General features: G+C 46.9%; 2 protein-coding genes across 2 annotated transcripts; both read left to right on the top strand.

Annotated features, from left to right (window-relative positions):
• Positions 1–1,200: 1,200 nt before the first annotated feature.
• LOC135826047 (DDB1- and CUL4-associated factor 12-like protein 2) lies at positions 1,201–9,523 on the top strand. Its single transcript, XM_065338690.1, has 8 exons — positions 1,201–1,565; positions 2,306–2,521; positions 3,023–3,080; positions 3,428–3,561; positions 4,713–4,775; positions 5,137–5,296; positions 6,043–6,185; positions 8,658–9,523. Exons 1-8 carry the CDS (start codon positions 1,353–1,355, stop codon positions 8,817–8,819), a joined length of 1,149 nt encoding a protein of 382 aa, XP_065194762.1. The 5' UTR covers positions 1,201–1,352; the 3' UTR covers positions 8,820–9,523.
• A 2,100-nt stretch (positions 9,524–11,623) lies between these two features.
• On the top strand, positions 11,624–12,946 carry LOC135826661 (myb-like protein P). Its single transcript, XM_065339262.1, has one exon. It carries the CDS (start codon positions 11,624–11,626, stop codon positions 12,944–12,946), a length of 1,323 nt encoding a protein of 440 aa, XP_065195334.1.
• The last annotated feature ends 12,463 nt before the right edge of the window (positions 12,947–25,409 follow it).

A 25,409-nucleotide genomic window follows, 5' to 3' on the forward strand; every position in this document is an offset into this window, starting at 1 on the left:
CCAGCCGGCCATTGCTGGCGTAAATGTGCAAACCAAGCAAGTCAGCGGCGCACAGTTTAGGTAAGGACCTAGCATAGTCTGGATTCACCCAACTGTTGTCCAGAGAGCTTGCTGACGGGGCCAGCACTTTCTTTCCCGGGAAAACTGTGACGGGTAAGTGTTCTGTACCAGAAGACTCGTCGAACGGGAATGGAGAATATTCCACCAGAAATCCCCGACAGCCGTCATTCACTTTCTTCTGCAGCAGGGCCATGCTGTGACATAGAGACTGTGATATTTGCCCATGAACGATGCTAACCCCCTTTAGTAGACTATAGCAGACGTGGTGGCAAAGTAATTCAATCCGAAATTGTCACAACTAACTTTATAAAGTATTATCACCATGCATGTACTACCAAGAGTACATAACCCCCGGGGGGTTATGTACTCTTGGTACTACTATACTAGTACAAAAGTAGCAAAAAAGAGGCTGACAAATTAATTTTAATGTTTGATTTTTGAAGCAGGTGAGATGATGACGTAAGTCTGATGAAGGGGCTGGGGATTCCCCGACCTTGCTCACAGCAGTACAGCCATGCATGGATCAGATCGATCATGATGACGTGTGGACATCAGGCGGCGATCACAAAACACAAGGCGAGGGACGCCGAGGCGAGGGTCGCGATCAAGGACGAGTAGTCAAGAGTACATAACCCGTAGATTCTACTCCGTACTCGTAACCCCCGGGGGTAGTACACTCATACCTCGTTTATCCGGGCAGTCCGGGACCTTGCACTGCCCGTAACTTTGAAATGTCCGTAACTCCGAATCATATACATCTTGATGGGGAAAAGGTAGGCCATAATAAACATGGCATGTGACAGAACATGGCATGTGACGTCACTTTTTCCACACAAAGTGACACAGGAGTAGTAATATTTCCACTGAAACTTGCCCCCAGGCCAGGGTGCCCGGTAGACCGAAGTGCCCGTAACTTCGGGGTCCGGATAACCGCGTTAACCGAGGTATGAGTGTATACATACTACAAAAAAAGTAGTACTGCGCGCAGTGCTTGGGTCATCGACATGACGACAGCCGCGAAGTCATTTTCCTTTTGAAAATCTATACTCGGCAGATCCGTCAAGAAAATACCGATACCGATACGATACGCCATATGGCTTATCTGTGCAGCAGGCTTTTCCAGTTTCAAAACTTACTTTCAGTTCATTACTCGACTGGGATGGAATTTCCTTCCGCGGCGAGATACAAGGTTTGTTTCCTTGGACCTTCATGCACATACATGTAGTCGATAGCTGTGATGTGCACAATCTGCTTGCCTAGCGCCAGCAGTGATATGACGGCGGCGGTGGAAAATGACAACTTTGGAGTACTTGCGCGAGCGGCAGCTCAACCCAAGAAAGATTCTTGCCTCGGGGACACATCAAGGCTGGAAGCGTTCCTTGCTAGTTGAATCGTTTCCTCTCGCTTGCCGAGAACGGCCACTATGCTTTGGACAGTCGGACAAAGTGTTCTCTTCCCTTTGGCTGTCCGAACATCAGGTCCTTTGCGGCACGAAAGACAATCAGGTACTGTCCTCGTGGCGAAGAACGCAATGCTCAGCTTATACGGTATTTGGGGTTGTTTGTATGTGTCCTCCATGTGTACCCAACACGGCCAAGCCCTTTGAATAGTTTTCGCCCTCAGCTTTTTGTACACGAGTGTTGATCCTCATTGTAGATACCACTCTGCAATCAATCAGGAAGCTCGTCTCGAGACGGTATTGCCGTCGGTCCTGAATGTGTGTTCTCCAAAACTGTTTTTCCTCTGCCAAGAGAGCCCATATCGTGCGTGTACGGGATGTCACAGTCCAGTCTTGTCGATATCATGAGGCCACTATTATGACTTGTACACAGGGATCTTTATGGTGGCAGGTGAAGACAGACCTCATGACTGCCACCGGTTCACTCCTCAGTTCTAACCAGACTGGAGCCCAGGCCAGAGGCACTTGTAGAGAAAGAATCTATTAGAGCACAACCGGGTAGACGGACAAGAGCTACCGGTATTTGTGCGCTTGCATCATGCGTGTGTGCGCGCGCGCGTGTGTGTGGGTGTGTATGAGTGAGTGTGAGTGAGACAGTGAGAGAGAGAGAGAGAGAGTGTGTGTGTGTGTGTGTGTGTTCGTGTGTGTGTGTGTGTGTGTGTGTGTGTGTGTGTGTGTGTGTGTGTGCGTGCGCACATGGTGTGCATGTGTGTGTCCTAAGTGGGTACGGCAGTATGTTTCCAAAGAGCTCGTGAGTAATTTGTTCTTTGACATGCTCTCTGCTAGGTATTACTCTATGACACGGTGGTCAGCAAGCTGATCAAGATTCCCACTATCCCACGGCCACTGGGTTTTAGGGGTGAGCAATGCACGTCACCCCGTTCAGGTATGCACAGTCTGGCTCGTAGTCCATCCGGTGACATGCTGGCGGCCGGTGGTGAAAATGTGCGTGATGTGGCCTTCTACCGACTACCCAGCCTTGATCCGTATGCTTTGGGATTGGTGAGTTGTCTGCCTCTGTCTCTCTCTGTCTCTCTCTGTCTCTCTGTCTCTCTGTCTCTCTCTCTCTCTCTCTCTCTGTCTCTCTGTCTCTCTGTCTCTCTCTCTCTCTCTCTCTCTCTCTCTCTCTCTCTCTCTCTCTCTCTCTCTCTCTCTCTCTCTCTCTCTCTCTCTCTCTCTCTCTCTCTCTCTCTCTCTCTCTCTCTCTCTCTCTCTCTCTCTCTCTCTCTCTCTCTCTCTCTCTCTCTCTCTCTCTCTCTCTCTCTCTCTCTCTCTCTGTCACTCTCTCTCTCCCCCCCCCCCTCCCCTTTCCTTTTCTACTCTTTATCTCTTTCTCACTCATGCATGCACACACACACACACACACACACACACACACACACACACACACACATACACACACACACACACACACACACACACACACACACACACACACACATACACGCATGCTATGGTGTGAGACTAATGCTTCTTGTGCTGCCTCTCTGCTTTCTTGCACAGGGCCACCAAGACTGGATCTTTGCCCTGAAGTGGCTGAACGATGACATCATCCTTTCAGGTATGCAAAGTGACACACTATAAAGTTACTGGTTTATTATGTCACTACAGGGCAGTGCACATGCATGCAAATGGACACTGGCCTTGTGCCATGTGGCAGAATAAACAAAGAACAAAGAATCCTGTTCGTCATAAGTTAGCCCAGTGTGTTGCCGAGGCATCTTTTTGCTTGTTCACAAGCTAAACGTTGACCCATGGGGAAAGTGCCATAATTTCTCTACCGCTATCCACACACAGAAAGCACCAGACTAGTTTGTGAGTAGAGAGAGAGAGAGCCACCGATTGAGAAAAAAAGGAAAAGTCACACAATGCCGCGAATGTTGTGTCTCTGCTTTTTGTGTGTATCAGGGTCGCGTGATCACCGTCTGTCAGTCTGGTCCTTAGCAAACACACGCGAAGGCTCAGTTATGTCGCCAGTTGCTTCGTATTGCTTCGCCGACTCGGACCTGGTGCGCGACATGGCGCTGTGTCAACGAAAACAGGTGAGTTGAAGAACTCCGCTGGCGTCTTATTAGAGCGCTGGTTGATTCGTCGTCTTGGCATTTTTTTGGTGTGTGCAGTGCTAGTAATGTCGCTAGTAGCAGTGATGCTATTGCTGTCGCTGCTTCCGCCTTCATTTTGTTGCTGCATCTTTATTAACCCTTATCCGACCGGCCAGTCAAAAATCGACGACTATCCGTCGATGACTTTAACAAGCTGGAACTCACTTAGTTTTGATCGAATCTGCACCAGTTTGGTCTCAAAAGATGCTGGAAAGACCCACCATTCATTTGCAAAAGACCGGAGCGTCTTAGCATCTTTCAAAGAGAAGTTATAAGTCTCTGAGCGAGGTCTGTTTTCACACCGCGTACGAAACAAGTTTTCAAATGGTAATGTAATCATTGCCCTCCTAAAACTTTGCCTGGATGCTTCCCTGATGGTATATTCAAAATGTGTTAGCATGAAAGTAGAAAATTAAGACTACAAATAGTCCAAACGTCGATGGGCCGTACTTCTCTTCAAAAAATGGAATTGGAGATGGAGTTTTGTTCCTCTTACAAATGAAAGCTAGAATCTGTTTCTAGAGAATTCCTCATGGCTCAAGCTTTCCAAAAAGCCGAAGTTTGCCAATATCTCCCAAGGGAAACTAAAGTTATCAACAAAATGAGTCGCGGCGTCTCGCTGGGACTGAGAATTTGTCCACTTTGACGGTCGGATAAGGGTTAAGACTTAAGAGTGCCTGAAAAGCCTTGAATTGTTTCTGCGGTCACATTCACTGACTGCGCTGTCACCACCATCTGCACCTCTACATGACAACCATCACTGCTTACACTTCCACCGTTCTGATTCTCTGTCCCCTCAGCCGTGTATTCTGTATTTTTCTCTTGCTTCCTGTATTTCCCCGAACATAAGTAGAACCTTTTTTTTAACACAAGATGTCAAGGTCCAGGAAGGGGATGCCACTTATAATCGAGTGTGAAATTCTACTTGTATGACTATAATATTATTGAAAGAATAATTATTATGGTTGGGACATGAAAATGGGGGGGGGGGGTATTTGATTGCAGCTTATAATCGGGGAAATACGGTCGTCATCTTTGCCAACTAGTAGCCAAATGATGCTGTATAACCTGTTGCTGTGTGTCTGTTTCAGGAAGTAGCCTTGCTTTCTCCGAATGGCCGCTTGGCTTTCATGAACGTCAGCGTAATGGTCAAGGTAGGATATTTGGCGATTTTTCACCGCTTTGATTTTTCCTGCCTGGATGACAACTGTATCATAGCCTAATGGTAGAGCATCGTTGGCCATACGCAAGGGTCCCTGGTTAGAGTCCTGCTGGTGACAGTCAGTTTTTTCTTTCGTCATTTCCCGTTTGCAGCTCCCTCAAACTAATGAATATTTTAAACCCGACTGTTCTTTGTCCATCCCCTCACGTTCTTCCGCATACATGTACATGCACAATAAAGCCGTTATGAAATGTCGATTTAGTTTGTCCTGTTGGCCGCTATCCTCAAATTATTGACGCCTCGCCGCTTGTTTAGACGTTTCAAACTGTTTTGCCGACTGTTTCCCCATCCAGGTGCACACGGTCCAGACGCCGGCGATAACGGACAATGTGTGCGTGACGATCAACGCCGATCAGAGCATGTACGCCGTGGGGTCGTCGGACTGCTTTCTACTGGCTGATACGTGTTGCTGTTTGTGGAGGAGACGTGTAGCGTTGCCTTGTGGCATACAGGGTAAGAGAGACAGACAGACAGAGAGGGAGAAAGAGCACTTGGGTTTATTCACAAGAACTCAACTTTAACGTCTTTCAGCTCAGTGTGGCAATATGCCTCATGCCATGCTATGGTTCATAGAATCGTGAAGTACAAGCCACAATTTGAAATTGTTGGCCTTGTGGACCCGGGCAAGAGTTGATGAAATGTTGTGGCCGCAGAAACAACCAAAATTGCCTATTTCCACACGGTTCTCTAGTTGAGAAGTTCAGGCAAATAATAACCCTCAGACCCAGGAAACTACCCTTGCAATACCTGCTGCTATTCCTAATCCCATACCGACAGGACAGATTTTGGCTGGGGCCGGAAATATTCTATCTTCAGTCTCTTTGACTTATTTATTTCTGCACGAGCATCTCGGGGCTTATTAGAATCTTATGTACTGGAGAGAAACTACAATCGACCCCAGTATTGCGAGCCCCTCCTCGTATAGCGTATTTTGTACTGACGTTTTCCACGTCCACATGTGAGCACATGCGATGCTGGCTCTACGCTCTGAAAGGTGCGTCGTTCATGATACAAACAGTACCATGATTGTAGAGTTTCATGTCATGGAAGATAAGCAGTTTGAAAGCACGTTTGGCCATGAGCTACTTCTCCTGCACGTCATCAGTGTTCCATACCAGCAGTCAACTACCCTCTTGATCAAGAGTGGTGTTGGACATGTTTCCGTTACTGTTGCATCTCCCCGTCTTTTCCTTGCACAGCGGTGCGTTCGTTAGCATTTCAGGACCATTTACTGACAGTTGGCTGTGGCTCTGGTGAAGTTTTGACATACGACACGAGAAACGAGAAGTATCTTGGCAGCTTGTCTTCGCCAGCCAAGTTGGTGCCTCGCCAGGGATATATGGTAGGTTGCTTGGTCAATTTTATGCATGCTTGTGTATATGTGTGTGTGTGTGGGGGGGGGGGGGGGGGTTGTGCGTGTGTGTGTGTTGTGTGTGCGTCCATGCATATGTGATGTTTGTATGTTTTAGGAAGGGCGTGGTGGTTAGGTATTCACAAAGTCAAAGTATGCAGTCAGCATGCATGCATGTGCATATGTATTTGACACTCTTTATGCAAGACCGTGTGTACTTGGTCCGACTTATTAAAATGTGCGTTTCGCTTCGAACGTCAGCCAAACAAATTCAAATAATCTCAGGACGGAACAAACTTTCCAGCTACCTAACACTATCCTTCAGTTGTCGATTTGTGATGTTGAAGAAGAAATGGCTCCAACCCCCAAAAAAGGAGGCAGCGCCTCAGGATCCTAGTCGACTCGAGCATTTTGCGTGCAACTTTTGTCGTCAGAGGACTCCTGTTGCTTCTCGCGCAACACAGAGAAGGCCTGGTGCTGAAATCAACACCCCACTGCGATGGGGAATTGTCACGGAGTACCAGAAACTCCTGGGCGATCGTTCTCGAGTGCTTCCTGGCGGATTGAAATCGCTGCAGTCGCTGTTTCCTTGGAAGAATCAAGTTCAGCAAACGCGTCATCCAGAAACTCGTGCAGAAAGCACCTGCATCGCTCCGTCCAGTTTGTGCTGATCTCTCTCTCGTATTCGTTCACGATGTGGCGGCCGACGAATCAAGGTCACAAAAGAGATCGTCGAGAAGTTGATCGGTATAAACAACCGCCCTTGAGGTCGACTTTCAGGCGACAACCTGGCTGGAAAACTGAAGCGCAGAAAGGGTGGATACGGTGTGGAGTCCTCGCCGACTCCTCGGAGCCGCAATGCGTCACAAGATCGCCAGTCTCCGGGGCCAGTGGATTCGTGAAACAGGCAGGGAAGAGCACGCATGGTCTGATGCAGCTGACTGTGTGACAGTCATGTCGACACAGATCAGACTCAGTAGTTCCACGCGCGGCACACGGTGATGAGAAGTGATTTTTTATGCGTGGTGGTTTACTTGTTCGCCTCATTTGAAAGTCTCGTGGGAGCATCAGGCGAAAACACCTACAGCCACCATTCTGGCAGTCGTTCTGCACGAGGAGGAGGCGAAGTCGATCATCTAAATCGTGCCTATGGAGTGAAAAAATCAAGGAAGTGCAGTGTAGCTTGGAGGAGATGAAAAAAATGTCGACGTTTTGCAGGTTGACGCACTTGAAGAAGCGCCCTCAGACACCAGCAGAGATGAAAACTAGAAGGTCAGGTCAAGAAACGACACAGTAGTTATCTATCTATCGTCTCTTGGTCGATTTTTTAGTACAGGAGCTCCTTTGGATATAGGCTTGAGTTTTGAAGCGAAGCGCACATTTTAATAAGTCGGACCAAGTATCTTCCAAAAAAGACCCTGGCTGAGAAATGCCTGCAACTAGGTTCAAGCCCTGCTTTCAAGCTGGTGGAGTTGTTGCTTTGCTTGTGTGTGTTGCCTTATTTTCCATCTGCCTGACCCTCTGCCTTTCACCTACTACCTCCGACAAGCGAAACTTGGCGCGTTTTTTTACTTCAAATTACTAGAAATAACTCACACTTTACAATCAAAACTAATGATTGACTCACCAAAATTCAACTTTGTATTGCTCAACAAGGACATTAGAGACATCTGTTCGGCTGAATCACTCTCCTCTGATTCAGAGATCGCAGTTTTGTCTGGAGAGGAATTGTTCCTGTTTTGAGACGAAAGTGCGACTAGAGCGGATTCAGTTGCAGCAAGTACCACTGTTGTGATCGCTCTGAAAATCTCGATGTCGCTCCTGTGTGCTGTGCTCGAGCCACGGTGTCGAGGGTAGTCGTTTCCGCCGCCACTATCCAGGTTGACGTGGTAAGAACTGTGCAACACCTCCACAAACGCCTGGACTCCAACTGTTTTGCCGGGTATTCTCGCCAACTGTCCAAAATTGCCTGCAGCAATTCCTGGCAATTTTCCTTAGCCACCAGAGACGCATCGCTCTAGTGGCTATTGAAAGACGCTAGGATTGTTTGGCATGGACGTATGGACTCTGTGCGGGCGGAGTGACCAAGTGGAGAGAGAGAACTCCTTGGTTTTCCATTGCAACGCGAAAGCACGACGATTCTCCTTCGCAGAATGGACGCGCGCACTGTTTTGCTGGTACACGAGAGACTGGCTTGCCTCTGACTAAGTCTGAGCCATGTGCCACTCACCAGCTCGTCTCTTGGCTTCCTGCACCCGGTTGCATGGAGGTACAAGTAGGTCGTACCTCACAGCCTTGTGAAGTTGTGGTACCAACACAAAAAAATCAACAACAAAAAACGCGCCAAGTTTCGCTTGTCGGAGGTAGTACGTGTACAGATGTTATGGCTGACCGACTGTCCTCTTATTTGTCTATGTGTCTATGTGTCTATGCGCATGCCTTGCCACACACTCACTCATGCAGCGTGCCAGTGATCTTCTCGAGTACCAAGCGCACATTGGCAACAATCGTATCTTCCAAGCAGTCTACACGGTGGCTCACAGTCCGTCTGCTCAGCAGCTTTTCGTTGCAGGTGGCCCACTGAACGCTCCGTTCTTCGGCAATTTTGCCTCCATTTATCAGTGACTTGTGTGTCTTTTCCTGTATGGACATAGCTGAATTTAACTTCTTTGTAAGTGTTGCTGTTGTCTCTCTGACACACTAGAAGCTGTCAGTCGTGTTCCCCGACCCATGCCAGTCGTGTTGACAGCTTGCCTGCTTTATTCTTTGACTGGAGGTTTCGAATGGCACACTGTTCCAGCTGTGCATGCACTTCTTTTTATCTCGCGACCTCTCTGTGTGCAATGCGTCATCGCAGGATTTCGGATTTCTCCCATTCTCTCTATCTTTCTCTACTATACCTATCGATCACCCGCGTGCAGATTTTCATTCTTCAGTCGTATTCATGTCACTATAGGGGGAAAGCGAAAACGGTAAAGGAATTAGGCTATTGTTTAGTATCCGCTTTTCTGATTACTACTTGCATAGCCCTTGTAAGAATCGTTTGGCTTCATTTTAATTCTGTCATCCCTACTAGAGCTAGCTAGGAGACTGTGCAGAACTGGGCTAGCTATTACAATAGCTATTATAATACTATTTTGATTCTTCTAGATCTGCTAGGGTTTCATTTTCTTCGATACTTTCTATCCGCTTGATTCGAATTACTTTTAGGTAGGTTTGATTTCAATTTTAGGTTTGATTTCCTATTCCTTTATACACAGCATTGACTATTTATTTCCTTTATTCCTGCAGCAGCTCTATCATATTTGCCACTGATCCATGTTCTCTTCCGAGTTCCGACCCAGCTCTTCCCAGCTCTTCACAGCCTGCCGGGTTTGTGTATTATTTCTACTTTTATCGACCCATTCACTTCAACCGGTTGCATGCCCACGAATCCGGAGCAATAGTAGGTACCACTTGAAAACCACCCTCCTCGTGATGTTTCATCAGTCTTCGCTATCGCATCTCTCTGTGATATTTCATCCTGTGCTGGCATATTTTTTCTTATCCCATCGTATTGATACAGCTAGTTACTCACACCCAGAACTCCTCCATATCATTGTTGATTATTTATTTTTCCTATGGTTCTTCCAGTTCCTGATATTTTTCGAGAGCTCATTGTTCATGCATCTATATCCGCAGTTCTCGTTAGTTTCATATTCTTGCTTGATGCCATGCATTGATTACGGCACCATTGCAATGAAACTTGATCTCTTGCCACGTAATATTGATGCGCTGTCTGTCTGCCTGTCTGGCTGCAACTGTGGCTAGGTGTACAGCAGGTGCATTACTAGACTAATAATTATTGATACTGAATCTTACTGACATTAGTGAAAGGAATTCGGGTGGACACAGTCACAACCATTCCCAAAGCGCTGCTCATCCGAACGTCGGAACCAGTTCCGTTATTTTACAACGTGTTGGCACTTGGCCATCGTCAGGTAAGAAGAACAATGCATACAGTGGAAGCCACACAGGAGCAGTATACGCAGCGTGTAGCACCACTTCATCTTTCGCAGATGAAGCTGCAGGAAGCCTCAGCCCTTCTTCAGATTTACTGACATTTAGTACCGGTATGTGGTTAACGTGCCGGCGATTGTCTTCTTCAGAACGATAGCCGGAGATTTTGGGAGAGGACAGTTGTGATAAGGGAGGATATGCACGAGCGAAACCAGGGCATGGATAAAACACAGTTCGAAATTGGAACATAATAAGAATATACCAATACCTACCCGAAGTTGACCTGATGCATAATGAATAGGAGAGAGGATTGGTAAAGATTGAAAGAAAACTCAACTCAACGCTAAGACGCAAAGCCCACTTCGAGACCAGGGAGTAGTACAATTCCGGTATTTTTCGATTTTGACAGCATGTTACAAGGCGAGGACGCGTAGTGCTCCTGACTACAACCATAAACCGGTTGGCAGAGTCCCGGTCTTGCGACCATTTGAACCGTATTGGGAAAACCCAGGTTCGGACCCTCGTTACTCTACGGGTTGGTAGGATTTTTATAATTTTCGTTTTTTTGTGTTGTAGAAGTCGTCGTGTTGCCGCCGTAGTATTGTTCACGTTGCTGCCGCTGCAGGGATCACGTCTGGAAGGATTTGTGATGTTATTTTCTTGTCTTCCTCTGTAAATAAATTATTTGTAATTTATATTTCTTTTTTCTTTTGTTCTTTTTCTTTTTTCTTGTCTTTTTTCAACTTCTGCCCATGGCGTCCTTCTCTCAGCTCGTCAGCTGTAACAGTCATAGTCATCACCATGACGACTGTTGTGAGAAGGTGCTCGCTGCCGACGAGGTTGGTGATGTCCCGACGAGGCCATGGGTAGGCCTTCACCACGTCGGAACACCCCGTCTGCACGTTGGTGTTGTGGTCTGGGTGTTGATGGACGTTGATGTTGTTGTAATAGTTGTTGTCTTGCCAGCGGACAAGGGAAAGGCAGTGGTTCTCCTCGACACCAACGATTATGACCAAAAAATACAACAACATCTCAACGACACTACCACCTACACCACCTTGACGACAGACCCCACAGACCGGACAATACGGAAACTAAACTCACTTCTGCAACCACTCACACGGGACGAGACCTTAACAAAAAGCCAAAAGCTTTTCCTCAATCCGTGGACCTGCTCCGCACCACATCTTTATGGATTACAAAAAATTCATAAAGAAGGAATCCCACTAAGGCCAATAGTGGCTGCGATAGGCTCACCGACGCACCGCCTAGCCCGCCACCTGGCCAAGATCCTCCGAACTCTCACTGGACAGACAGACACATACATCGCAAATTCAAGGCATTTCATCACGACGATACCAGACCTTCACATCGACAACGACCACGCAATGGCTAGCTTTGATGTCAAAAGCCTTTTTACCAACGTCCCAATGGCCAAGACTCTAGAGATCCTAAAAGAGAAACTAGACACCCAGAACCCAGCAAACAGGGACACCTCGCTCTCAGTGACCAGCATCGTACAACTGGTAGAATTTTGTGTCAATAACGCATACCTCCAGTACGACCAGACCTTTTACAGACAAACAAGAGGTGCGGCCATGGGTTCACCACTCTCTCCCGTGTTAGCTGACATTTTCATGGAGTGGCTGGAAGGACGACTTCTGGCAATATGTGGTGAAAGGATCAAGGCCTGGCTGCGGTACGTGGACGACACCTTCACCATCATCAAGAAGGGAGAACTACCCCACGTACTCGCAGCCGCCAACGCCATATCACCACATATCCAATTCACGGTAGAAGAAGAGAAAAATGGAGGTATTGCCTTCCTGGACGTCTGGGTCCAAAGATCTGAGACTAATCTGTCGACACAAGTGTACAGGAAGCCAACCCACACGGGTAAATACATCAATTTCGCCTCCCACCATCCTAATGCCACGAAATGTGCTACATTATCGTGCCTGGCACAGAGGATCGAATCGCATTGCAGCACTAACCTGCTGAAAGACAAAGAGAGAGAAACTCTCCGCACTGAATTCCTTTCCAACGGCTACCCACTGGAGACCATCGAAGGGGTAATCCAACAGGTTCATCGCCGACACCGTCAACAGCAAGACCGACAACAACAACAACAACAACCGCAACAACAACCTCAACAACAACAACAACAACAACAACAACAACAACACCAACAGCAGCAGCAGCAGCAGCAGCAGCAACAACAACAACAACAACAACAACAACAACAACAACAACAACAACAACAACATCAACCGAGACCGGCTTCCAGTTACACATACCGACCGCTCTCACTACCCTATGTCCGTGGGCTATCGGAGAAAATCAAAAGAAAAACGAAGAACGCACCATTCCGTATGGTTCACCGGCGATCGACCACCCTGAAGAACCTGCTCACAAGGAAAAAAACCCCGCCTCCATCCATCAAGGACCAATACGGTGTAGTGTATGCCCTGAACTGCGCCACCTGTGGAGCTGAGTACGTGGGAGAAACAGGAAGACGGTTAAAAAAACGAATGGAGGAGCACCAAAGAGACGTCCACAACAGGAAAGCAGACAATGGTGTGGCCAAACACGTCCTGGATACTGGACATGCAATTGATTGGGCAAATCCCGTCATCCTTCGCCGAATACCCCAACTTGCATTACGGAAGTACACAGAGGCATTCCTGATCAAAAGAAGACAGCCAAGTATGAACCTTGATGCTGGAGTAACGTACACATACGAATGGCTGTGACATTTTTAAGGAGAACACTCTTTGCCTGGCAGGCCCCTGACCGACACACACTCGCAACGATACACTCACCAACCGCACAAAAACCATATTCCCCATATGTCACGAAAATATAATTATAATTCACACATAAAATGGCAATAAATAAGATAAATTGTGCACTCATAACAACAGCAAAAATGAAGAAAGTCAAGTTCCATAACGTTTTCTTGTGACTGTCATCAGTGGAACGCCGTCACATAAAAATGTAATAACTAAAACACACACTTATATACATGTAGCTAATATGGTTTCAGGTAGAAATACAGCAGCTAACAAGTACAAAAAGCGAAGTTTGCACCTTTGCAATGTGTGAATATAGTGTATGTGAGAAAGGTAGTGGCAGATGAATGTGATACTGTGTGAATGAATGTAATGGTGCGTGTGTATTATTTGAAGAGTGTGAGTGATACAACGTTTTCTTTCTGTTTACATAGCACAGGGTCACGAGTACGAATATACACAGCTTCCAACACCTGCAGTTGCTTGAAGAAACGTGCGCAACGAATAACACTAAACCAGGAATCGTCAAACACCTTACGACATTCTGGACTGGACACCAAATGCTTGTACACTGCAGACTTCCTCTTGTCAACATCAAACTCCTCCTCATCACTACTCTCATCCTCCACCTCCATTCCAATGCCGCCGCCGTCCATCCCATCGCACTCGTATTCGTCGTCATCAGTCTCCATCTCCTCGCGACACCGCTTCCCTCTCCTTGATTCGTTCTGTGCCGTGCCTGTGCTTCCTCCTGCGTCTCCTTGCCTTGTGTTCTCCACTTGTCTCAGTCGTGCCTCTGCTAGTCTCTTGCTTCTCCTCGGTTCTGTTCTGTTTTCAAGTTGTTCCCCTTCCGCTCTTACCGTTGCAGCAACATGGTTTGTTGAGGAGCGACCGTCCGGCGGCCTCCCTTGCCGTGGTCCGGTTTCCGAGGGGGGAACCAGATTAGTCTGCTCGTTCTCCATGGAAGTAGTCGGTGTTTCTGTTTCCGAATTGTGAGCCGTGCTAGGTGTAGAAATAGGCAGCGGATGTTTTCGTGGTCTCCCACGCTTCGGCCTGCTTAACCTGGCAGCCTGGCAGCCTTGTTGTCCCAGGCTGCCAGGTTAAGCAGGCCGAAGCGTGGGAGACCACGAAAACATCCGCTGCCTATTTCTACACCTAGCACGGCTCACAATTCGGAAACAGAAACACCGACTACTTCCATGGAGAACGAGCAGACTAATCTGGTTCCCCCCTCGGAAACCGGACCACGGCAAGGGAGGCCGCCGGACGGTCGCTCCTCAACAAACCATGTTGCTGCAACGGTAAGAGCGGAAGGGGAACAACTTGAAAACAGAACAGAACCGAGGAGAAGCAAGAGACTAGCAGAGGCACGACTGAGACAAGTGGAGAACACAAGGCAAGGAGACGCAGGAGGAAGCACAGGCACGGCACAGAACGAATCAAGGAGAGGGAAGCGGTGTCGCGAGGAGATGGAGACTGATGACGACGAATACGAGTGCGATGGGATGGACGGCGGCGGCATTGGAATGGAGGTGGAGGATGAGAGTAGTGATGAGGAGGAGTTTGATGTTGACAAGAGGAAGTCTGCAGTGTACAAGCATTTGGTGTCCAGTCCAGAATGTCGTAAGGTGTTTGACGATTCCTGGTTTAGTGTTATTCGTTGCGCACGTTTCTTCAAGCAACTGCAGGTGTTGGAAGCTGTGTATATTCGTACTCGTGACCCTGTGCTATGTAAACAGAAAGAAAACGTTGTATCACTCACACTCTTCAAATAATACACACGCACCATTACATTCATTCACACAGTATCACATTCATCTGCCACTACCTTTCTCACATACACTATATTCACACATTGCAAAGGTGCAAACTTCGCTTTTTGTACTTGTTAGCTGCTGTATTTCTACCTGAAACCATATTAGCTACATGTATATAAGTGTGTGTTTTAGTTATTACATTTTTATGTGACGGCGTTCCACTGATGACAGTCACAAGAAAACGTTATGGAACTTGACTTTCTTCATTTTTGCTGTTGTTATGAGTGCACAATTTATCTTATTTATTGCCATTTTACGACTATTGTCTCCTCGTCGATTGTTTAAATTCACACATAATTCACATATAAATACATAAAACTACATATAACCTACATAATATAGTTACATATTTATAATATTCCCTATTTCTAGTACACGTTACACACACTTACATATAATTACATGATTAGGTAACATTGCCGTTGGTCCAGGTCATCCGTCATAATAATAACATAAATCAATGGCAATTACCCGTCCATAATTTTCCAACATAATTACATACAAATTTCTTACATTACGAGTATATAGCACTCAATCAAACCAACCCCCCCCCCCTGCCCTTTTTTCCTGTGTATTTTCCAACTGATCCAATTCCTTCCTCCTCCTTACGCAATCATACCACCTAATCACAACTATTCAATTGCGTCACTATGTCGACTGGAAATTTCAACCTCCCAAAAATTAAAATTTTAATAAGATACCTCTTCCATGTGAAAATCAAGTCTGAATAGAATCCGCAACAATTTCCACTTGCAGTTTCCTTCACGCAGGGCTTCCCACGGCCACAGACAATAGGGGTAAATCTACCACTAGGACAGCTCACCACCCACATTTCCCCCTCCATGAGGACACTACTGATCAAATAATTGAACCAACAACCGAAGATTCCTCCATGTATAAGTATCAGTATCAGCACTACAGACGACTGCAACCACTCACAAGCAACAGTTAGTTACCGGCTCTGATCCATCTACAACCTTCTCTTCGACTCTTGTTTCCGAACAACACAGCGCTCAGCAGGCAGTACCACGCGAACAGATTACAGCATCCATTCACCTAGAGACTAGACAGTTACAATAGGGGCGCCAATATTTACTGCACTCTGCAGCTCTCGCTATACACAACAGGCACACTCGACCGCCGGCCGGATCGAGCCGTTTTCCTCGGATGGGAGATCATTTTCGATCTCCACCAAAATAAAATAATTATTCTTACATGACACGTGATCGTTGCCGGGGCCATGGCCAATAGGCGATCTTCCCGCCGCGGGCATAATCAGGCCATCAGGACCGTTTGACGTCATTTCGGGAATGTTCGGACCGTTTGACGTCATTTCGGGAATAATTTTTCGATCTTTCGACCTTTCCACCTTTGACCTTCCCTAATATGTTCCTTCGCGCTGTAAGAAATCAAATCAAGCACGCTCTGTCTGTCATGATGGCTGAATCTTGCCCTTGCCTGCAGCCCTCGGGCCTACGGCCCTTGGGCTGCAGGCTCGGGCAAGATTCAGCCATCATGACCTCCTGAGCGTGCTTGATTACCTACATCCACCACACACGGTTCACGTGGTAGATTCGTACTCGGACCTGACCACCACAAACCCAGTGCAGATCAACGGAGACCGCACAACATATCCAGAACAAGCGGTATGGACAACGCCCGGGTCAAATACTGACCCCAACGGCGGAGATGCAACGCACAATCGCGAAAGAAGCAAGTCCGCAAGTACGACTCACCATTGTCGGAACGACGAGGACGACAAACGCCCCGGAGCACCACGCGCGCCAGCATCACCGCACGCAGATCTACGCGCGATCCCCGCGCACGACCTACGACACCACGCAAGATCCTGATCGACGTCTCCAGAACACAACTCGCGAAGACAACAAGAAGCCATCACGTCGTGTCCGACTACACTCCACATATCTTCCTCAGCCTACGTTCACCTTCGACGTCGACGACCATCTTACCAGCTCCTCGGACAACCTGGAGAGATCTCCCGGTAAGTCCAAAGTCAACACGTGTGTCTCTCTCAGAGACCCGCCAGTGAGACTTCTCTTCTCCTTCGATACACCAATAACCGCCGTCCTGTCTGTGTGTTTTATAGCTCCGTCCACCTGACAGAAGACTCAGCCCACGCCACGAAGAACGTGATACAACACTAACTATAACCCCTTCATCAATAATTAATTAGTAAACAATTTCTCGTTCAACAAAGGATTAATACCGGAGAGCCCAAACCCCCTGGGGGGACGCACAATTAATTAACTACGAGTGAACCCAAGACGGTCCAGCGCAACAGCCGAGGTAAGCAATGCTGACTTCCGACATTTGATCCCAAAAAACCGGTGTACCTCACCTGAACAACATACTGGAAGCTGCACTGAACTTATGTTTCCATGTTACCAATTGCAACATTCCACAAATCATTCATAATTGAAGGAAAAGTAACCCTGAAGCTGATTCAAGAAATATAACTCTGTTTTATTTGTGGAATTCATGAGGTCCGTGAACAAGACTATTAGTATTACCAAGACCAACAGCAACAACGAGAACAACACTAAGGAGAACAACAACAACAACAACAACAACAACAACAACAACAACAACAATCAACGACAATTACAACGACAACAACTATTACAACAACATCAACGTCCATCAACACCCAGACCACAACACCAACGTGCAGACGGGGTGTTCCGACGTGGTGAAGGCCTGCCCATGGCCTCGTCGGGACATCACCAACCTCGTCGGCAGCGAGCACCTTCTCACAACAGTCGTCATGGTGATGACTATGACTGTTACAGCTGACGAGCTGAGAGAAGGACGCCATGGGCAGAAGTTGAAAAAAGACAAGAAAAAAGAAAAAGAACAAAAGAACAAAAGAAAAAAGAAATATAAATTACAAATAATTTAATGGACCGTATGCGTGTTAAAACAAAATGGCGTCACGATTTATTGAAAGTGGTATAGTTGGTGGAACGAGTGTTCAAACCCATTTGAACTTCATACTGTTCGTCTTCTTTTTGACATGCTCTCTTTCCATCGTCCTTAGCTTTTGTTTGTTGAGAGCTGTTTTGGCTTTCTCCTATACCTCTGGGGGATGCCAAGTGATGGTTTTGAGAGGCTGGTGATGGCTGTGAGCGAGAGTTTGCCGATCGGCGTCGTCCTCGCTATAGCGATGAAAATACTAGTTACTGCGCACCTGGCAGATATCACAACACGTCGGAGCGTCCAGGAGCAAAGGAATCTTGGGTTTTCACTGGAATCTAGTTCCTCCAGCATCGTGTAGCCCACCGTCGGTGAATGGCGGTCCAGAAAGGTCGAAACTGGTCTTCTGCAGCATCGCGCAGTCCTGCGAGGCACACTGAATACGCCTGTCATGTATTCTACAAATAAAAATCACGAAGTAGTGGACTTTACAGTGATGAGTCTATCCTGTATGCTGCAAAAGACGCGACTTCAGGATGTGCACATTGTGTGGATGTACCTGCGTATATAATCCTTACATGATTTAAAAATTAGGAGCCGTGCTTCTCATCACCGTGGACAAGTAAATGTCGGCCAATTACGTAGCGTTTGGAGACTTGAACAAGTACAGTTGCGTGTCAATTATGCGGCAACCACGGAATAAAATGAATATTCTGGACGACTGAAGCTACAAAGCCATCTTGTGTTAACAGATCAAAAAGACAGTACTTCGAAGTACCTGTATTTATCACTAGTATTACCTTGAGACAGTCATGCTCATCTCTAGAGACTGGCTTGTATTTAACTCTACGTAATGGCAACTTTCATGATGCTGACTGTCTACATTTACTTGAAGTAGGACTATAAGTACTAAATATAAGGTCTATAAGCTGTGAGTGCGGTGCTGTTGGATACCCGACATGCCATGTGACTGACCGCCAGATACTAGTAAACGACATTCGATTGTGCCGGTCACAGTGTAGCTGGGTTTTCGCGAAAAAATGAAACTTATACGATTGTGAGAGAAGTTCAGAAACCACACTTACACATACACACACGCACGCACGCACACACACACACACACACCTGTCCTGTTCTGTTGAGCTACTACCACAACTTGGCACAAGGATCGCATCGGCCCCAAAGGGGCAGTAGAGCGAAAGTGAGAGGTGTTGGCTTCGAGTTCACCTATCTCTACGGTGAACGCAACCTCGATCGAAAGTCATGCCAAACGGATTTATCTACCACGCGCGCGCGCGCGTGCGCGTATACAAAACGGAGGAAGGATTACTTACTCTCCCTGTAGGATGTATCTGGTGTATTCGTGAACAATGTCACTGATGTTTTTCCATGCATGTTTTTGAATAATTATGCGAGCATAACTTCCAACATCAAGCACATTCTTGCTTCTCATCAGCATGTACAAGTTTATGTTGGGCAGTTATGTAGCGTTTGTTTTACCGGCTGCGTTTGTTGGTGCTTGCAGGTCATTGGCATGCTGTCTGTTTCACAGAAGCTCGTGTAACAGGTTCACCGTACAGCTATGAATGCAATGTAGCGTGTCGAAGCCACTTCGGTATGACGTGATGCCTAATTTCCTGGTTGTACCAAAATTGCGAGTATGCAAGTGATCGTCAAGCCTGTCCCCTGTACAGTAGCCGTCTTGCCTTGTTACGCCTGGTTCTGACTTTGCGTTCTCGTATACTCCATGCAATGTTACAAGGAATACTGCTCCCTTCTCAAGCACTTCATTGGCAACAAAACGCTCGGCTATGCCCTGTAACTTTGCTGTGCGGTTTGTGCTTTGTCAATGTTGTGTACCAGTTCATGATCTGTGCTTGCTGGTCTGTTTGTTTTCTCTCGCACAATTGAGGCGCTGTAGCACAGTGTCGATCATCCTGCCCAGGCTCTGATTTCACGTACCACAGTACGGTTTCTCTTGTTGCTCACTGTAATGTGCATGATACAAGCTCCTTGGTACTCCATCATCACCTGGTGCTGTTGCTGCCATTGTTGGACCCTGCTGATATCCTTCTCGCAATGCCCGAACGTTGTTCCAACAAATGCACAACTCGCTCTTAGTTGTCACATTCGGTTTGGTCTCGTTCCAGTCTTTCGAATTGAGTGAGTGCGTAAACTTGTATGAAGTGGTGAAGCAAAAGCCGTGCGCCGGCAAACATTCAATGTCCGGGTGTAATGACGCACCAAGGCCCCGGGACTTGCGTCCAATCCCTGAGTGATTTTGTGTGTCTAGCCTCTAGGTACTAGGTATCATACCATTATTTGTTTGGTTCAACCGTTTTGGATGCCCACTGCTATACCATTCACTGTATTATCATTTATGTGTGTATGTTATCCAAGAAATCTCCCATATTTTTGGGTGGACAAACCTCGCCATAAGTCAGTAACCTGGCATTTTGCACCAACAGAACTCCTAGGATATCAGCGCCATCTCAGTACCTGGGGACAGTTGTAAAGAAAAAGAAAAAATACCCTTGGCCCACAATGCCCCACTAAATAATCCGAAGGGTGTCGCGAAGACGACAATTTCCTTACCTTTCTTTCGTGGACGAAAAAAGACACTTCGCTTCGTCCGTTGCGCATAAAACGAAACATGAGGGTAGTGTTTATCAATTAGAATAGGTATCATGCACGAAGGAATGGCGAAAAGGTACTTTGCTCGAGCGCTGGTCGTCGTCTTGTTTGTCAATTTTGAGTCCCATTGAGAATTTTCTTCTCCAGACCTCTCAAATTTCCCGCGGTTGCAAATAAAAGTGCAACTTCTAGACGACTTTTTTGAATTTGGCGCACGGACTGCCTGGGTTTTCCCAATACGGTTCAAATGGTCGCAAGACCGGGACTCTGCCAACCGGTTTATGGTTGTGTAGCGACCTGACTCACTCAATTACGTCATTCACAAACGCATGCGCAAGAAATAAAATCATTCTCTTTGGTCACAACTTCTTCGTTGTCCGGTTGGCCAAAGTAGCCGTCGTCTAGGGCCCGACGTAAAACCCTAAATTGGTGACCCCCGACGCTGCGCTCTTCGGAGTTTTGAGCATGCCATCCCTGAGCTCGGCCCGCCGCAGTTTCCTGCTCGCCTCAACTCTCGGGATCCCGTCAATCGCCGGCTGTTGATGTAAAACGTGAGCCTCACCACCACTGGATCCGCCTCGGAGCTGCTGTGGCCCCTGCCACCCTCCCCGGCCCACCTGGATACCCCGCTATCCTGCCACGGCATTGTCCAGTCGTCCGTATTCGTCCATATTCGTCCTGGCCTCAAGCTGGAAATTGGCCACCTCCACCCGTCGTACCAGCTCACTCACTGTGCACGCACGCAGGCACACGCCCGGCACCGGAACCCATGGAGCTGCGCTCGCCTCCATCTGTCCCCGCCTCACTTCGCATGCCTCGCATCAGTGCAGCGCTCCTGCTGGTATCCCGCCAAGCCTGCAACATGCAGCCGCCTCTGACATGATAACACTCCTCTGTCATGCGTACGTTTCCTCTTTTCTTTCTTTCTGCCTCTGACATGCTCTCCACCTCTGTCACGTTAACACACCTCTGACATGTTAACCTGCCTCTGTCATGCATCTCTCTCATTTCCGCTTTCTGCATTTTTGATTTTGTTTCGGCCTTTGTTGCCACGTCTCAAACAAATTTCATACACGCAGCGCTCTCGCTTGTACATATGTATCATATTATTATATTTTTGCCTTTCCGCCTTGTACATGCTGCGCTTTTCTTTCTCTTCTCTTTCTTGTTTCTTGCTTATCGTGCTTCGCTCCTCCCGACCTCACCACTGGCGGGGGAGTACTGTAGCGACCTGACTCACTCAATTACGTCATTCACAAACGCATGCGCAAGAAATAAAATCATTCTCTTTGGTCACAACTTCTTCGTTGTCCGGTTGGCCAAAGTAGCCGTCGTCTAGGGCCCGACGTAAAACCCTAAAGTTGTAGTCAGGAGCACTACGCGTCCTCGCCTTGTAACATGCTGTCAAAATCGAAAAACATGTTAACTACCAAGCAAGGCTTCTGTATATACCAATTCCGGTATTGTACTACTCCCTGTTCGAGACCAAACTACAATAAACACATGGACCATGCCAGAAAAGCAGGGTGCAATGGCTATGAGAGAGGAAAACACGAACACAAAATGGCCATACATGCCTACATAGCTACACGAAGCAGACACAAGAGCACAGAGAAGCAAGGGCAGCATGCAGCCACAATTACAAGGTGAGAAGAAGCAAAATTGAAAGGTAACTGCCGGAGGTGACAAAACCTCGGTTCAGTGGAAAACAAGTTCTCGTCTTTACTCGAGTTTCTTGCTTTGTGCAATCAGATGTTTTCCTCTATTGGAATGCTTGTAGTTATTTCTGAACTGTATTGAGTACTGTTTGCTTGTTTGTTTGCATTTTATTATGTTTTACTTGGGCATTCCCAACAGACCCTAAGGTCTCCTGTAGCCCATGCCATAGCGACAATTTGCCTAGAGCATGTTCGCCTACCACATTAGTTCTCACTCTCATTATAGTTTTCATATTCGCTTTCTTGTTATTGGGTTCTATGCCCGTTTGAATTTGCGAATCAAAATAAATACAAACAAACAAACAAACATTAGCATGCGATTGTTCTTCACGTATCCTCTTTCGTCGCCCGGCATCATTGTATCATCAGTACATGTTCCCATCATTGTATCATCAGCACATGTTCCCATCATTCTCATCATGGAACACATCTTCTTATACTTATATCAAGAGTACATACTCTTGCTTATATTCTTCATCTTTTGTTGAGAGTCTAGCCATAATCATGGCTAGACGACAACGCAGAATTGCCTGTGTATCTGGTGAAGTAAAAAGAATAAAACGACCAAAACAAACTCGGATGTTGAGCCAATGTAACCATGGATAATAATAAAAATGGACAAAATGTTATGAGTTATGACCAACTGTCCACCAAAGATACCAGGTTGTTGGTTTGCGCTTCGTAGATGTGTTGGAGCTAGGTGTCAAGTCGTCGAATGTCTCAGTACTTCCTGTCAGTCTGGTGCTTTGTTGTCGCACTCGCTGGCTGTACATGATCTGGTTACTTTGGTGGGCAGGCGGTCATAACTCGTAACATTCTGTCCTTCCTTTCTATCCATAAAGAAACAAACAACAAACGAACTCGAGTAGAGATAAGACACACACATGTAAACCTCTTCCACTGGACCCTGTGTGTGATATTGGGGGAGGGGAGGTGGGGAGTGATTTTTACTCTCTGTAGTACATGTACATGTATGGACGAGGGAGTACTCCCTGGTATGCCGCACGGTGCCATGCAGACCAAACAGTGGATCGCGTGTGCACTATGACGACTGCCATTGTACCGTGTGCGCCGCGAAGTGCGCTCGAGACGCTGGCTGACCATGCTTTGCTCGCTGCATGGCGTGCAGGGATGCATGCAGCTGCACATGGAGCTGCATCGTGGTTCGACCACTGCCATGGACTGCATGCTCGGCCGGTAAACCAGCATGTTGCATAGATTCTTCCGGACGAAGCATTGCAAAGCGAGTGATGATTCGCCAGGGGAACATAGCGTATGCACGAGATCACGTTGAGTAGCTATAACGATCAAGGTGCTCAGGCGAATCCGGAGCCACTTCTTCATTGGTGGTCCTGGCGTGCCGGTGCAAATATGGACACACGTCAAACTGGACCAGTCATCCTGAGCTTGGCCACTGCCTAGTACTGGCCCTGGTCGAGCACAGAGAAAGAAGATACTTGTCAGGCGGGCGAGTGACAAGCTAGAAGCTTGTCACAGCTCACATTGACAACCTTCTTGTCATTGCCTGACCGTTCGCTGATGTTCTGAACGTCGTGAATAGCTCCGGCGACTCATTAATATGCTGCATTCTGGTGTTTCAAAAGAATTTGCCAAGACCAGGACCTCGGTCTTGTGAGCTGCACAATTCAGCTTGCCACAGCACGTTACGCGTTTTGCCTTGCAGCTCTTCGGTCTCCCTAGCCAGTATAGACACTACGTCAGTTGTCTACGCAGTCGGCGGTATGGTGCCAGAAAGACAAACGCCGATCGGGACTCGGACCAGACTTCTGCAAGTTGCTTTTAAAACAGTACTGCATTGTGCACTCCGGATTCGCTCCGTCATTGTGATGGAGCCACTGATCAAAGAGGGCATTCACGAGAGGGAGAGCTGCAAATGACTGATCTCTGCGTAAAGCTGAGTTTACATGTATGATTCGGGGTTCCAGGCCAGGATCAAATCTGCTGGGAAGCCAAAATAATGTTGCGACGTTCTCTGCCAGCGAAGACTGCAAAAATTGATTACGAGCCAACATACCGTATTATCTCTAATATAAGCACGGTCCTCTATTTTTTCAATGTACCTCCGCCCCGTACTATTAATGGAGACGTTCCTTTATTGGAGACTGTTCCATTATTATTTCAACCTCATTTCAGAGCGGCATGTTACCATGCCATATTCACGTCAGACACACACATTTCAGGGTGTTTTCGCCGGTACAGATAATGAATTTACAAAGTGTGCTTATAATGGAGACTGGGCTCTTTATTTTTTGAATGCCGCCCCAAGGTGTTCTATTATTGGAGACGTGCTATTATTGGAGACTGTGCTTATATTAGAGATAATACGGTAGTAATTATAGTCTCGTTTCGTCGTGCCCATATGTACCGTGACATAGTGTTATCAGGTGAATACGCATGATATTCAACACCCTCAACTGTTGAAAAAGGATGAAGGATGGTATTATCAATTTATCAGTATAACAGTATCCTCATGTTTGCTTACATGTACATGTAGCGGTACAAGGGGAAGTTTAAGTCATTGATAAAGACGGATGTACATGTAATTCTCACGGCTATTAATTTATCCGTAGCAGGAAGGAAGATGAGGAGGAGGATGGTGTGGTCATTAATCACAATTGCACGCGGGTAGTGCTAGCTTAGAGCCACAACAGAGCACCAGATTTGTTGCTAGTAGTAGTACCGGTACATGTACGTGTACGTACACTAGTAGATCAGAGTCAGCTCATTCCTTACCACATTCTACCTTACATGCAATTGTTTTCAGTATGTGAGTTGTGTTCCAATCCTCCTCCACCATGGCAAATTGTGTTTTGTTCGCCCGTAAAAGACTGAGGTTCATTCTTGCCCTAGTAGACCAGTACGTTTTGAGTTGTAGCTATAGCTGTAATCGCTCACACGCACACCATGTCACCAGTCCATGTGTACTAATGTGGATGACTTAAAAAGTCTTTGTTCCCGAAGCTCGTCAATTTGCAGTGTGATAGACTGCTGGGTGGGGCAATAGTCACACCACTACGTGACGCATGCCAACATGATTGCATAATCACACACGACGTTACGTATCTGAGAGAAAGAGAGATTCAGTCTCTACAGGATTCAATACTAACTAAGACGTTGCGACATCGGCGTTACATTGATGAAGAAAATGTCTGCTCCGAACGTCGGCAGAAAGCGCGAGCTCTGACGTTCGGAGCAGACATTTTCTTTCTGAGCAATTCAACTTTTAATACCGGTAACACAAGAGTACATAAACACCAAGAGTACATAAACTGGTTGATGTACTCTTGGTAACAGTACACT

The sequence above is a fragment of the Sycon ciliatum genome, chromosome 10 (genome assembly GCF_964019385.1).
Source record: "Sycon ciliatum chromosome 10, ocSycCili1.1, whole genome shotgun sequence".
NCBI classification, from domain to species: Eukaryota; Metazoa; Porifera; class Calcarea; order Leucosolenida; family Sycettidae; genus Sycon; species Sycon ciliatum.